Genomic DNA, 16,195 nt, shown 5'->3' on the forward strand with positions numbered 1-16,195 from the left:
AGCTTGTAGCCAGGGCTGCTGCAACAAACAGCTGTGCAAGTCTTTGGGAGGCAGGCAAGAGGGCATCAGAGGAGGGAGGGAAGGAAAGAGGGAGAGAGGCCAGTATTGCCCGTGGCACCCCTGACCACCATTCAACTACCCCAGGGTGGCATGGCACATTGAAAACCACTTTCCTAGACAATTCCTATTCAGCTGCTGAAATTACATCTACCTCAGATTTTCAAGCCCATGCAGATTCTATTCAGGATGTTTACAAATTTAGAAAACTTTAGGAGTGTATATGTTATTTGGTGTGAGTTATGAGCAAAAGGACATGCCCCCCCCAAAAAAATACACCCATCATTAAACCTCACTGAACTATTGGACCACACCAAATTGTTTCCTGCTATTAAAATTGTGTTTTTTTACCACAGTTTCCCTCCCAGTTACAACATGTACAACTGAACAATCCTTTTAACACTTTGCACAGGGTGAAGACATGACTATGTTCAACAATGTGTGATTGTTTGCCTTGTGTTTGCTGAGTGTCAATAAAGCTGAAGAGCTATCTCAAGGAGAAATTTGTAAAACTTATTGACCGTTTGGGCCAAGACCCTTGAGGACGCCTGTTTTAGTTTAAGGAATGACCCACTTTGTACTCAATTTTCCTTTGTGTTATGGGCAGAGAAGCTTTAACAAAGAAGTCTGTCTGGTTTCAGGCCTTATGCCTGGCATAATTCTTTGTAAAAAGCGTGAAATTCAGCCTTAGGGGTTTTTAATATGGTTTAGAGACCTCCATTACAGTTGTTCAATGGGCAAATTGATTCTATATGTCTTTCTACTAGTGCCTTACTCTTTTGTTGTTAGATTGGTTGCTTCTTTTTAGCACCATGCAATGGTGTGTGGGGCACAGTCATATAAAGGCTACAAATAGCCAACAACCTGTAGTTGCAAGTCATGGGCCTCCCCCGCCTACCCACCCAAAAACAAGTATTTGAGTGGACAAAGAAGCCTGCCAAGATCCCAGAGACCATAGAGAGAGGAGCTGAACTATCAGTACTCAAATGGCATCGCTACAGCCCACCAAATAGATGTTTACCTATCCTTAATGTGTGTGGAGGATGATGTCCCTTACACACACACACACACACACACACACACACACACACACCAGTGACCCTCCCTTGGTCCCACCCTAGCTTGTTTTATCCATGCCTCCGGAAGGCAGAGAGAGACTGGCATTCAGTCTTTTCCTTATCCATAAACTTGCTTTGTTAGCATCAAATATGCGAACCCCATCAACAAGTTTCACCCATTTCCTGTACCATTTTCCAGCTCCCTAGTTATGCTCCTATCCAGGGGGCAGGGGGGTGGAGATCAGTCCCTACGAGGGAGTAGTGTTGAACAAGGTAGGAAGGAATATTTTGGCACACCATCAGTGGCATCTTCCTCTGCCCTTCTGGGTTAGCGGCTGGAAAGCACCCAGCTGTCTATCACTGCCACAGCTGGACTGGCAATTGCCATTCCTTCAATAGGAATGAATCTTCTACCTTCTACAAACACCCCCCCCCCCGATTCCCATTCCCTCTGACTTCAGTACTATAGGGGTACTCTCCAACTCTTTCCCCATATGACTAGCAGAGCAGACTAAATTATGCAAAACAAAATATATACAAAGGTGCATAGGAAGCTGCCTTATACAAAGTCAGACTATTGGTCCATCTAGCTCAGTGCTGTCTACTTTGAATAACAATAGTTCTCCTGGGTTTCAGACAGGGGTCATTCCCAATTGCTACCCTACCAGGAAATGCCAGGGATTTAACATTTGCATTTAAAGCAGTTGCTTATGTCAGTGAGCTATGGCCATTTCCCCATATGAATTTTCTTAGCACAGAATCCAGGTAACCTTAGCATAGAAATTTAGGTTGTTTGCTTTTTACAAAAAGCACAGAGTATGCATAGCTGGAAAGAGCTTTAAATCCTACATTACACATTTTAAAGAGCAAATTCCTAGCAGACTGTTGGGTTTTAGAAAGGCCCTGGGTTTCTCTGGAGCCTTGTTTTCTCCCAAACAAACCAGCTACGTGAAAGTTCAGCTGACAAAAAGAACCAGTAAATAAATATGTTGAGTGCATTCCAAGCGATAGCTCTGCACCCTCAGAAATAAACAGATTATTAACTTGTAGGCAGGTACACCAAAGGAACAGCACATTAGTGCAGGTTCCGGTGGGTTCCATTTGGTATCAATTAGCAGGGGAAGGAAAACAATTCAGTGCGGTAATGAACTCCAAATTGGGTGCATATTAGAGCAATTAAAAGCAATCTTTCCAACTGATGAAATCATTCTAATCAATCATTAAGACCATCAAAAAGTTTAAAAGGACTGGGCACAATTCCGACTGCTAAAATAAGATGAGCGGCAGAAGTCAGGAGGACGCTTCTGAGCCCCTCCCTTCCCCACTCCCCCCACCCCTTTGTAATGCCACACTGACAGACTTTGCCTCGGAAGAGACTCCACTGCGGAGGGGAAGCCTCAATAATTCAATAGGAGAAAAGGGAAGAGCCATAGACTTCCTGTAAAGGCAGACACAAGTGCTTGGGGTCAGGGCCGAGAGTTGCTCCATTAAGGCACAGACAATGGCACATTAATTCCAGTCACAAAATTTACCGCAATGGGAAAATGCTTGACTGGACCTGTCATTTTGAGTGGGAGATTCTAAACCCTACCTTGAAAGCTGACCACCGGACTCCCCCTCCCCTTCTCATCCTTTTGATACTATTGGTTAATCCTAAAAAAGGGCACTACCAATGAAGCTGTCCAACAGCATATCTGAGACAGCTGGGGGATCGATCCCCTGCAGATTGTGGTCGCAATGTAAACTGATATCATGTTAAAGGCCGTGGATTTGGAATTGGGGAGGAGGGAATTGCACTCAAAACCAGCCAGGGATGTCCTTGCTGACTCAGAAGCATCTCCTGAACTCTAGCCCAGAAGCCACCATTGTAGCAAGGTCTTTCCTTACACCACAGCCAATGACTATTCAAGGAAGGAAGGCTCCTTTAACTGAAGAGGCTGCTGTCCAAGTGGATAAGCCCTGTGTATGGAGCTTTCCAGGGTGTTGCCTGCTTTGCCTTGACTTTGCCTTATTGGTCAGGTTGACTTGCCTTATCAAAACCAGAACCTTGCCTTAATTGCTATTGCCTTATTGGCGCTTTGGATTTGCTTGACAGTGTACTGCTTCTCTTTTAAACAAATACCTAAAATTATGCTACGTTTGCTACAAACCCATCTAGTTGAGTCCATTGCCTGGAGAAGAACATGTACATGACTACTTTTTCTCTTTTTCATGGACATGTTTACTTTCATTCACACTGAACCATGGATGTTGAAGTCTTACATTTGTGTATATGACCCTTAAGACCAGCTACTCTAAATGCAGAAAAACTAAGTAAAACTGCAGTGGGAGAGCAGATTCTAGCAAGTGTGCCTCCATGGCAGAAATGACCAACTTCAATATAATCTTGTGTGACACTGACTGTCCAGACAGTATGTCCAGGAGCTTCAAATGATCAGCTATGTAATAAAATTGGCACCATTTAATAGTATGGACTTAACCTTTATGGAGCATGTGCACTCAGGCATATAATTGTGTTGCATCCAGATACAGACATTAATTATATTACATATAAAGAGAGCTCTAGCATTGAAGTGCTGGAAGCGCTCTCTCTCTCTTACAGCTTGAAAACATGTTTACTATAGCAGTAAGAAGCCTGATAACATTGTTCAGGAGGAGCATACAAACCAAAAGCTGACAATTGGGCACACCTGGGCTGGGCGAGGGTTGCCAATTCCCTGCCACTAGCACCAGATTCCAATCCAATTTCTCTTTAACCCTTTTTGAGGTGCCATCATTTTATGCCACTACACGCCCCTCCATCCCTGAGATTAATAACTTTCCAGCTCCAAGCAGTCATGTTATTCCCCACACTGGCCCACCTGACTCCGCAGTCAACTTGCATCATATACACATTTAGCTTATGCAAATTCAACTATAAGTGCTCAGCTGCAGCACCTGTTTTGTAGACAGAAATCACTCTCGGTGCTTAAAATATTAACAAGACAGCCTCTTTTTCAAATTCACTTTCCCCCAGTTTGCAGATGACAGGATTTAAACCCAACACTGCATTATGACATTGCCCCATAAATGCTCAACCCCAATAAACCAGCCACCAACGTCCTTCAAAATGCAACCTTTTACCAGCACAAACAATGAGTAATGTAATGCAGCTTAGCAAAACGAAACAGGAGTAGTGAGGAATAAGGAATGCTGAAGCTTAAGAAAAGGAAGAAGTTAAGAACCCACCATCAGCTCCAGTCCTTTTCTTCTTTTTGCCTCCCTCTTCCTCACTTCTGCTAGTCACTCGCATGTGGAGGAGTGAAGGGAGGCAAGCAGAGACCCAGGGAAGGCCCTCCCCACAGGATACCCCACTGCCTTGTTTGCCAGCACTGGGACCAAGGAAGGTGCTGCAAATGATGTAATTTTGAAAATCTGGTAAGATACTTTTGGCTACATGTAATTTCTGCCTTACCTGCTGGCCTTGGAACTTAACCTCCACTGAAGATGTGACTCTACTGTATTGTGAACACACCTGTGTTTGGCAATAAAAAAAGTACTTTATGCAAATCTTCTGGATTCAGAGTCATGAGAGCAGCAGTTAGATGAAAGGAGGTGAGGGCAATGGGGATCACCACCCAGGTTCCCGTTAGAAAGCTGTAAGAGTCTGCAGAAGCACAGCGTATTTGCATATCTCATTCACACCTAAATGTAATTTACATAATATTTGCACGGAATACATTAAAGTATTTTGCACCTCCTCTATGCAATATTAGCTGAGAGACAGCAGCAGTAGCAGTTCTTATGAGAAAGCTTTTGAGACCCGTCAGCAGCTTCAATTTACAGGTGCTTTCACTTCATGATGAAATATTTGTTCACAAGCACAAAAAGGCACAGCACAGAGGGAATTAGTTCTGGAAGCAACTCATGGCATGTTGGAGGAAAGTCCAAAGCCGTTCTGGATTGGTGGAACTAATGTCCACAGTTCTCTTTGGGTTCTTTGTCCTGCAATGTTCCAGATGGCCATACAATCAAACCTGCTTCCCCAAGCCTGCTGTCCTCCAGATGCAATGGATTACAACTCCCATGAGCCCTAGGCATCAGGGACAATGGTTAGGGATGATGGGAAATGTAATTCAAAACACCTGGAGGTTGGGGGAGACTGCCACAAACGATGCTTCCATTGACGTAAATACACTGCATTTCCAATATCCAGGGAGGTAGTAACAGACTCAAGAGAACTGAAAGGCTTTCAGAATTACAAAATAGCTTTAGAGTGGAGGGGGAAATATGAGCAACGGAACCTCAAAAACAGCCCAATGAGACCTGAGCATACTCAATTGCCATGAAATGTTGATTGATTGGGAGGGAGTGAAAATCAGGTGAGAGGTTCAGTGTAATGGAGTACTGTGAAGAAGGGAATGGCTGGTGGTGAACTGCAACCTTTTATTGCAGGTCTCACTTGTAAAAGTACCGTATTTTTCACCCTATATGAAGCACTTTTCCCCCTCCAAAAATGAAGGGGAAATGTGTGTGCGTCCTATGGGGCGAATGCAGGCTTTCTCCAGGCTTCAGGAAGCTTTCCGCAAGACTGGGGAGCCCGCGGGAGCTCCCACCGGGCTCCCAAGGCTTGCGGATAGCAGCCTGTTCTGGGGGCTGGGGTTGGGTTAAGCTCGGGCTTCCCCCGCCCCAGCCCCGTGCCTGGGGGGGGGGATTTTTTTTTCTTTATTTCTCCCAAAGAAAACTAGGTGCGCCCTATGGGCCGGTGCGCCCTATAGGGCGAAAACTACGGTAGTATGCACAAAAAAGGACAACTTGCTCTATGCTCATGAAGAAACTGGTTTCCCCAGATATGCAACTCCAGTTTTTAACACACTAGCTCTACAATAATCTCACAAATGCTTCATTTAAAAAAAAACTACTACCAAAGTATCAGTGGCAGAAACCAATCCTGAAACATCAGGTGTGGGGTTGGGAGACAGAGATGAGGAGGAAGAGGAGATACAACAAGAGTGTTTCTGAGCATGGAAAAGAAATACCTTCCCACCAGTCAATAGCTACAGTCAGCTCATATATCTCAGTCAGAAGCGGGTCATCAGCAGTCGTATTTGTGACCCTTTTTGAAAACTCATTAAAGGCCCATCCAAATCCTTCATAGTTTTAATGTTAATTTCTCTATTGCCTTCTACAAACTCCCTAGATAGTTTACAAATTCCTTGCTGTTCAACACAATTTGCAACAGCAAAGGAAGTTTGCAAAAACTAACAGAAGCAAGAAGCAGCCGTCTCCGCTCCCCTTGAGGTGAGTTTAAACCGAGAGGAAAAGTCCAAGAGGCAGGAATGACAATACCAAGGAGGTGAGCCCACTCAGGGAGAAGTTCCCCCTCTGAGCGCGCCTTGCTCAAAATCACAAACCAGCTTGGGTCTCGAGGTCTGATGGCCCTGACCCAATCTCCCTGCTCCGTCTCCCTCCCACCAACTTTTCTTTTTTTAAAAGACTTTTCCTTCCTTTCTTAGAGGAGAATAATAAATGCTAAGTTATTTCAGAAACAGTCTAGGTCTGGAAAGAATTTAAACTTCCATAGCACAAATCTATAAATGTTTAATTTTCTCATCTCTGCCCATAAGAAGGCTGTCCAGAAAATACATTATTACAGGAGATCTTGCTGCTTGCCCATTAAGCATGGCTGGTGGTGGTAAATTGGAAAGTAATGGCCATGGACTCCCATTTAGAAAGTTTTACAGGGTCAACTGAAGTCATGTCACCAAAATACCCCAGGAATTGAGGTTCCAGGCATCTTTCCTCTCCTTCAGGCAAGAAGCATTCTGCTGTTTGGACAGTGTGGGAAAGAAGCCCTTTGATTCCCTAGGTCACAGCCAGCTTTTCTTCCTTGGTGGCGCTGTCATATTTCCCAGGGCGGGTGTTGAAGAAATTATCAGGAGACGGGGGTTCTCCTAAGAGACAATGGAAACTTAAGAACCGTCGAGGTGGATCTAGCCTAATCCAGCTGCCATTTAGCTACCATGCTACGCCCACAGCCATAAGGGTTGTTCAGAGAAATATCCTCCTGTGTTCAATGATCAGTATTTATCTATTATTATTATTATTATTATTATTATTATTATTATTATTATTATACTTTATATACCACCTTTCAACTGAAGACATCAGGGTGGTCCACAAGCTAAGAGTACAGAATAAATGCACATAAAAAAATAATTATTATCAGCCAAAGGCCTGATTGAAGAGGAACATTTTTGCCTTGCGCCTAAAGACGTATAATGAAGGCACCAGTGGAAATTCTCCAGGGTGAGAATTCCACAATCATGGAGCTGTCACAGAAAAAGGCCCATTCCTATGTTTCCACCTTCCTGACCTCTTGTGGAGGAGGCACATGAAGAAGGGCCTCAGAGGATGACTGCAGAGTCTGGATCAGTTTATAGGGGGAGAGGCAGTCCTCGAGGTGGGCTCACACTTACAAGCCACACACCAATGTATTCCCTGGCCACATCTTCCCAGAGGTCATGCATTCCACAGCCAAATGAAAGGGAGCCTAAGGCTACAAATCTATTTGTTCTTCCCTGGGAGTAAGCATGAGTGAACACCACTGGAACATTCTTCCAAGTAGACCAGTGGAGGCTGCTCTATAAGGACAAATGGGGGCACTGCTCCACCGACCTCACTCTGCTCTCAGGTAGCTCCCATTTGTCTGCCTTCTTACTTACAACCCAGTCTAAGGACAGCACAGCCTGTCAGCTTCCTCCTCCTTAAGCTTAGTGTGGTGTGGTGGAGGATGGGAATAAAGCTATAATCAGTACTATTTTTCTAGAAAAAGAGGCACCAGAATTTACTATGAACACCTCCCTTGTTCTCTTATAATGGCAATGGCAATGGCACCCAGCTGAGAGGTGCTGGAACTGAGTTCTAGGCAATTGAAAAAAAAGCCCTGGCTATAATTAATTGGCTTGGCCTGTCATTGGCTCTGTCTCTTAACTACTGCTAGGATCCCTGCCTGCTGCCCTAGCAGCCCCAATGGGCACAAGCCACGACTGAAGTATACATGCCTTGTATTATACTGAAAGGAAGGGGCAGGGCCCTGGTAATTACAAATATTGGATTGACAATCCTGCAAGACACTTAATGTTTGCAGGCCCTGGATAATTCCTCCTCCATTCCCCCCCCCCTCTGAGCCCCCATCTTCTTGCTTCAGATTGAATTATTCCTCGAGGGCACATATAACTCTGGTTATTATATGGTATAAACAATAACTACAACAAATCTCTTAAAATGCATCACTTCCTTTGTAATTTAATCTTGAGTTGATCTAAGAGTAGGCCTTTGAGCCTTGCAGTTAATCTTATCCCCCAACCCCATGAGAAACTCAAAATGGTTTGGGGAGCTTAATCTTGTTGACTGAAAGCTCTTCATTATAGTTTCAAGTAAAGACAGGAAATCACAAAAGAAGTGGCACTCCCACAGACAGGAAAGGCAAACTCATTGGTGATGGGGGGAGTCGTCTTTTTAAAGAAGAGGGAGTTAGCTGATCTGAGGTACCAGTAGATCTTTAACTTGTACATGCACTCACATAACTACTTCCCTCCATATGATACAAGAGGTGTTGTTTTTTAATGCTTAGATTTTGTTTTGTTTATGGGTTTTTTTAAAGAAATGACCAACTTCCAATTTCTGGGGAGAACTTCATCTTTTTGTAGATTCCTATTGTAGATGCTTTTCTAATAAAATGGTGAAAGCCTATTTTATAAAACCAGTGGCTTCCTCCAGTCTTCTAAATGTTCAGTTTCCGTGGAGTTAATTCTTACACGGAAATACTGAAGCTTTGAAACAGAAGGGAATTGCGTGTCCCTCACCCCTACTGTCAAAATGTATGTGCTCCACCGCACAAATTACGTGGGGTTGGAATGTGTATGCCTAGTGCCTGGGTTACAAACTGACTGCAGATCAGAACTGTTAAGGCATGTCTGGATGAGGTGGAAAACAGGATCTTAGTACGTATGAAGTTCAAGCTATGCAGATTGCTAGAAAAAGAAAAATATGGAGATGGCATATTTTTTCACTTCTCATTCAAAACCTGAGACATAGAATCCATTTCATAACTGGGATCTGCAACAAAAAGTTGCAGTGTGTAATGATCCCAATTTAGCAAGCCACACCTTCTTTCAGGACACTATTCAATTCTCTCCTCTACCCCCACTTCACAAGACATCCAATATTCTGTGGTCATTGAACATCGCTCACTCCTCAATGGGGTGGTTTTCTGTGGGGCACTCCTTAGATTCCTCACACACAAACATTTTTTGTACTTCTGCAAACCTGCTCTCATGCCAATGCTTCCTTCTTGTTTCTCACTACACCTGTTCTGGCTACATAGCCATCATAATTCAGCAGCTAAGTTTGCTGTTTCTGTATATTGGGGTGGGAAACTCAGGCTTAGGAGCCAAACACAATTGCCCAGGTCACTCCATCCAGGACCCTCCCAGCCCTCACTAGCACTTCCAAGGCCACACCCCCTCCCTAGAGGCCACACCCCTTCACTGGCTCTGCTCCACATTTGAGTGCCCTTGAGCTGTGTTAATTTATTTTGCTTGCTTGGATGGAAGATGAAGAGGGGCATGTGCAAAGCACAATGTAGTTCGCATATTCCCCTAAAACGCATCTTTATAAATCACTTCCTCATCTTCTCTGAACCTCATCCAGCAAGATCTAAAGTTGCAACAGCCAAGGGAGGAAACCAGATTCAGAAAAGGTCCTGAGCTGAGCTGTATAACGCCTCTACAGCAGGCAAAATTGATCACTTGGGACTTCCAGTTACGAGAAGAACATTTTGCAACAGGTCAAACCAACATCATTTGTCAAGCGGCATGAAGAACAGTTTCAAAACATCATGTCAGGATGAGAAACAGATGCTTTACACTTCTAAAGCATCTCTTTTTATGAATGGATGTGCATTTTCAGTCTCTGACAGCGTTCTTGCTCATATAGACACAGTCTGGAAGAACTGGATCCCAGCCATCAATGCCTGAGGGACATCAAAGGAAAGGACAGAGAGGCCCCGAAGGACAAACAGAATACAGGCAAGCAGAGATTTATGCCAGAAACAGTCTGAGTGTCAGGATTCACACTCGGGGTGCATAAAAATAAAGAGGAAAGTGCCTCTGAGCATGCACTGAGTAGATCTCTCTCAGTCCTAGGTAAGAGGTGGAACGGTTTCCAGAGCAGATAGAACCCTTTTGAGAAACAAAGGACTCCTTGCAGCTAGGGTGACAAAGTATCCTAGTCTGCAGATGACAGTTGTCCGTTTAAGGAATGGTCCAGTCCAAGTTCAGTTTAAAGTTAAGGAGGTAGAGGGGCCTTGACATTTCCCATTAACAGTCTGCAGGTCTGTTACTGTATTCCCCACTGCAATGAAATGTGTTGTATTCCTATTTAACTATGTCTAAATATGCATCCAGGGATATAAATCAGCATATGCGCAAAAAAATGTTCCTCCCCCCGCACACCTTTTTTGTGATGTGTTGTTGTTGTGGTGGTGGTGGTGGTGGTGGTGTTTTGGTCATGCTTCTCCCAGCATGACTCCTCCTGGATGCCACCACTGCCATAGTTGTAAAAATGTGGTGAGCTTTTTAAAAGTCATCACACATACTGCCCATAAATGTTTGTTAAGTAAACACAAATATCTCCTGGAACAGCAAGTTCGTGTGGCATAGACAACTGACTGACAATTTTATTTCATTATATTATTCTTAAGCTACAGGGTCAATTCACAAACAGGCCAGAATCTGCAGGCAGACGTAGGTTAGCTTAATGATCAATTGTGATATTCAGAAGATATCTTTTTCTAACAGTCCTTTCTCCTTTTTGTTTTGGCTTACTCACTTCCATGTCTTCTGCTTCACACCTCCTGGATGTCACTCTCTTCCCCACTAACCTACCTGCCAACAACCCTTGCTGCCTGCAGGTCTGTCACGAGCCTTTTCCACAGACCTTTACCTTCCTTCCTAAAACAGCACTGTTTTCATTACTGGTCACTTGCAGGCACCTTCTCCTTGAGCAGTCAGAATGTTCACAAACATTCCACAGCAGCACCATCAATGGGCTCAGGGCAAAGGAGAGGCAAAACAGCTCACAAGCAACTGCAGGCTATCTGTATGGGTCCTGTGTGCTCTAAAAAAAAAAAGCTAATCACAAGTAGCATTTGTAAAATAACTGACACAACAAACCTTGTTCAGGCACCTGAGACCCCATGGAGGTGACGCTGGTATTCAAAACATCGTTGACAGCTGTGTCACAGTACAGCCCGCGCTGGACATCATGCTCACTGTCTGTCTGGTCACTCTCCTCATGCCCGCTGTCCTTCAGGCTGTTCCCCTCCAGATCTTTGAATGTCGAACTGCTGGGTGGAAGAAAGAAGAGTGATTTACTCTGCAGAGCTGTGTCTGAAAACACAAAGCACCCCCATGGCTCAGAGGGTGTCAAAAGCCTCAGGCAGGATCTGCAGCATTCCTACCATCCCGTAGGGAGCAAGGTAAGCTTTCTCCACCAGGGTGTCACAAGGGGGCTATTTCCAGTACAAGAGAGCAGCCACTCCAACTCATTGATCTTGGCGCTTGGCATTCAACAAGGCAGTCAGAACTGGAGGCAGCCCCCAAGGTGTGCAGAAAATTAGAGAAGATTCTTGCTCTTATCCTCCTGCGAGCCTAAGCTGCGTTGTAGCTTGCAGAACAAAGTGAGGACAAGGAGGGAAGCTTGAGCAGATCACAGCCAGAGCTCCACTAGAGGCAATATTGGGGTGGGAGGGAAGGCACAGGAGCACCTTCTCTGTAAGAGCAGAGTAATCGGAAGAGACAAAGTACAACAACAATCCAACCTATTCAGCTCAGCACAAGATGTACATCTCTGAACTCCTGCAATGGCACAGAAATAGTGGTCTCCTGTGATTGCTAGTGAAGTGCAGCTGAACATTACGAGGTATGCTTAAGTAGAACTCCCGGGATAGGTTACTATATGCACAGGAAACACCTAACAGGACACGGCAGCTGAGCAAGGAACCCACGGAACAGATGCAATATTTAAATGTTCACATCCTTGTAAGACTATCTTTCACAACAGGCAATTTGCAAGGAACATGGTGTTGCATGCACCTGCCATGGGCTTTGTGCTTGTGGCCTGAAAAATGCGAGTCAGGAATTCATCCAAAGGGCTGAGAAAGAAGAAACCAGCCAAAAACTCCTGTGTCAGGCATGCAGAGCTGCTGCAAGAAGACTGGTTTCAGACCTGCTTTGCCTTATTCCCCCCCTTCCTTTGCCACACTCTCCATTGCAGGGGATCCCATGTCTGATGGCATAAGAGGCCCAGTCAACCAATCAGCTGAGATTTCCCTGCTCTTCCCACCCTCTCCCATCACCATGGCATCCAGCACTGTCACCTTTGATGGCTGCCAGAGCTCCAGTCCCTAGTGCCATAAGAATATAAGGAAAGCCCAAAGACAGCGATAGAGCATCTGGTTTGCATGCTAGAAGGTCCCAGGTCCAAATGCTGGAATCTCCCAAGTAGGGCTGAGAAAGGCCCCTGTCTGAAACCCCTTGGATTGCTGCAGCCAGTCAATGTACGCATTGCCGAGCTCAATGGACCAATGCAATAATAATAAAACATCTGAAGGGCACCTGGTTGGGAAAGGCTGTTCTATAAGGACACTGCTTCAGGGGAACCACAGTCTTGCTGAATCAACTCATAGTTCCATAAGTCTGGAGAGAGAGTCAGGAAATAAACTACTACAATTCACTGCTTTGAAGCTGGCAAAGCCAAAGTTTAACCCTCACAACTCCAACAGCACTGGGGCTTGCACTGCTCCCAGTGACTCAAGCTAGGCTAAATAATAATAATAATAATAATAAATTTTATTTATATCCCACCCTCCCCAGCCGAAGCCGGGCTCAGGGCGGCTAACAACAATAAAACAGTATAAAAGTATAACATAAACAACACTCTAAAATCATTCATTGTAAAATTAATTAATTTTAATTTAATTAATTAAAGCCCAAGGATCTCCAGCTAAACAACCAGAATGGACAGGAAATGGCTTCTCAACCACAAATACAGCAGACAGGGCACACGTAGGCAGTTAGTAAGGAAGGATACTCAATCCTAGCCTTTCCAAGCCCTGCAGTACATATTGCATAGTGCTTCAATCTCTGCTAGTCCCTCCAAATGTTGTTGGGCTCCCAGCTCCCACCATCCCCAGCCACCATGGTCAATGGTCAGGGCCAGCAACATCTGGAAGAGGAGCAGGTTCCCCACCTTTGATTTAATGTATAAATTCTAAATTATAAGACTTTGCAAGTCTCACCATACTCTCTTTTTAAAGTACTGAGATCAGAAGTTTAAAAGAAGAGTGGGGAGACTTGTAAAGCTGTCAAATTTGGCCTGCAAGGCTGATCCTGATAAAGATCTGGCCTGTGCTGTGGATACAAAAAGGTTCCTCACCTCTTAGCTTAAAAACCTGTCCCACCACCTTCTGAGGCAGTCTGCTCCATGACTGAACAACTCACATGGTCAATAATTTCTTCTTAAGGTTAAGTCAAAATCCTCTTTCCTGTTTGCTTTATATGTGGAAGCTACCTGAGAAGGACTTCCAAACTCGTCTTATTACAGCCAACATCCAATTTAAATTCAGGATCTTTCCTTTTTTAGTTCTCTAATAGAGATTTTTTTTGGGGGGGGGGACTGTGGCCCTTTGAATGTTGTTGGACTCCAACTCCCATCACCTTCAGCCAACATGACCAATGGCCAGAGGTGATCGGAGCTGCAGTTCAACTGGCAGACCACAGAAAGCTGTTGTGGAAGTAGCTAAAACACAGTTTTGCTTTCTGGAGGTTTGGAATAAACCATGAAAATTAGAAGGCCCTGCGTTGAAGGCAGCTAGACACTGGAAGCCAGTGAAACAGTTTCTTAGTAGGAACAACAAGACCCTTCCTGCAGGATGACTTAGGAGGAACAGAAGTTTTGAGTCTTGCTATTAAGAGAGATCAGGTATTGGTGAACACAATGGGCTCCTCAGTCAGCGACCAAGCAAGTGTAATGTTCCTGACTGGTCAGCAGATTGCTAAATGTCTAGCTGTCCTCCCCACATGGTCCCAGATAACCAGTCGCCAATCCTATGCTTGCATGATGGTGACCGAAATCCCCCCTGCCTCCAGTGTTGCCTCCTGTCATATTGAAATATGTTTGGACATTCCCTTCCTAACATGATCAAACAGGTTAGCAAAAAAACCAAAACCAGCCAGCAATTCTTCCTGGCAAATTTCTTTGCTGGCCACCAGGACAAGAGGGCCATGGAAATGGCTCACACTTCAAAGCCTTGGGGAATTACGCATGCATCTGTTTGCAAAGACCTTTTCAGGTCTCCATGGAAACCAAGTGGACCACCGACCACGGGATGTTGTGCGGAACCAAGAACAGCATGCAGGAAAGAGGAGAGAGAAAAGCCTGGGCTGAGACACACTAAAACTGGAACACCTTCAAATGCAGCCTTTTAAAATAAAGACATCCCTGCAGAAGCCCTTTAAACCTAGGATTTAGCCAGCATGCACAGGAGGCAGGAGGCGAGGGAGAAATCAATTCAGAAAGACCAAACAGATTAATTAAAAAGTAAGGATTTTGAGATTCACACCACAAAGTTAAGGCAGCAATCACACTTCTCCAAACAGCGACGTTTTGCTGGATTAAAAACACACCGGAGGATTAATAGTTGACATTTCAGCTCTCTGATGAATACATCATGCTCATGACATTCATTAGGGCAAGACTTTCAGCAGCACCCCTTGGATGCAGTTCTTTTTTCTTTTTTCCTCGGCTTTATCCCTTGACATATCAGGAATTCTCTTTGCAGATCAAGCATATGGAGCCATCTCTATCTGTTATTGCATTTATATACCATCTTTCCTCCAAGCTGCTCAAGGTGAGCTATACAGCTCTTCCCCTCTCTATATTACCCTCACACTACCCTATGAGTAGGTTGGGCTAAGAGGTGGTGACTGGCCCAAGGCCCATCTGCAATATCATACCACTTTAAATATTCATGGTTTTCCCCAAAGGATCCTGGGACCCATGGATTGTTAAGGGTGCTGAGAGTTGTTAGGGTACTCCCACATTCCCCTCATAGACCTGCAATTCCCAGAGTTGCCTGTGAAGAATTGACTGCTAAACTGTTAAACCACTCAGGGAATTGTAGGTCTGTGAAGGGAACAGGGGTCTGTTTTAGCATACCTTGCTCCAGCAAAGGAACAATCACACCAGCAGCTTCAAGTGTTCCTTTGAAGGTTCATTGGTAACCTGTCCCGGTTAGACATCACACATGACATCAGGTATGGGGCAGATGGGTATAATTTGTCAGGAATAGCCTGGCGGACCAAACTGGGATAGCTTCTGGGACAGACTTGGTCCACAGGCAGACAACATCAGAGAAACACGTAAGGATCCCTGCTTGCTGGCTGTAGCCATAGAGCTCCCCTGTACTCTGTCCATGGTCCTGATGCCTTTGTCGCAGGTCTTGATTTCTGGCTCCCGAATTTCTGCTTAGTCTCACTTCCAAGGCTATGAAGCAGGGATGGAGGGAGGCAGGGAGAAAGAGCTGCATACACCAAGTTCCATATAATCAAACATCTGGGCAATCTGTACTTTATACATATATACATTTGCCTTTTTAGCAGAAGCAAAGCCCATGATGCAAGAGGTCAACCTACAACACCAGACTCTCTCTTTAGTCCCTTTCCCAAAGTGTGGAAAGCTTTTTCTGCAGTTAAATAATTCTCCCACCAAATCACAGTAAACTACCACCAAACTGTCAGTTTAGTTTAATGGTAGGTGCAAAGCAAAAGACATGAATAGATTTCTTCTACGGAAAGGACAAACTCCATATTGGACTGCAATGAACAATACGATGCAGGCCGCAATTTTCTCTACCACAGCAATTAGAAGATTGTGGTTGAATATCATGAGCAATGCAGACAAAAAAATATTCATTTCCTTGTCTGAATGGAAGCTGTCTACATGACATGCTCATAATTGCCACACTCCTTATATCT

The 16,195-nt window shown here is 44.5% G+C and overlaps 1 protein-coding gene across 2 annotated transcripts in view; it reads right to left on the minus strand.

The window, feature by feature from the left end:
* PCDH19 (protocadherin 19) overlaps positions 1 to 16,195 on the minus strand; it is a 140,191-nt gene that overhangs the window by 49,092 nt on the left and 74,904 nt on the right. The window contains exon 4 of one of the 2 annotated variants that reach the window (XM_083484628.1): positions 11,333 to 11,502. In XM_083484628.1, the coding sequence (XP_083340754.1) occupies positions 11,333 to 11,502 (170 nt within the window). Of the gene's footprint in view, positions 1 to 11,332; positions 11,506 to 16,195 lie in introns of both variants that reach the window. The other variant, XM_083484627.1, reaches the window with a different exon arrangement.

This window comes from Podarcis liolepis (genome assembly GCF_965112155.1).
Source record: "Podarcis liolepis genome assembly, chromosome: Z".
Taxonomy (NCBI): domain Eukaryota; kingdom Metazoa; phylum Chordata; class Lepidosauria; order Squamata; family Lacertidae; genus Podarcis; species Podarcis liolepis.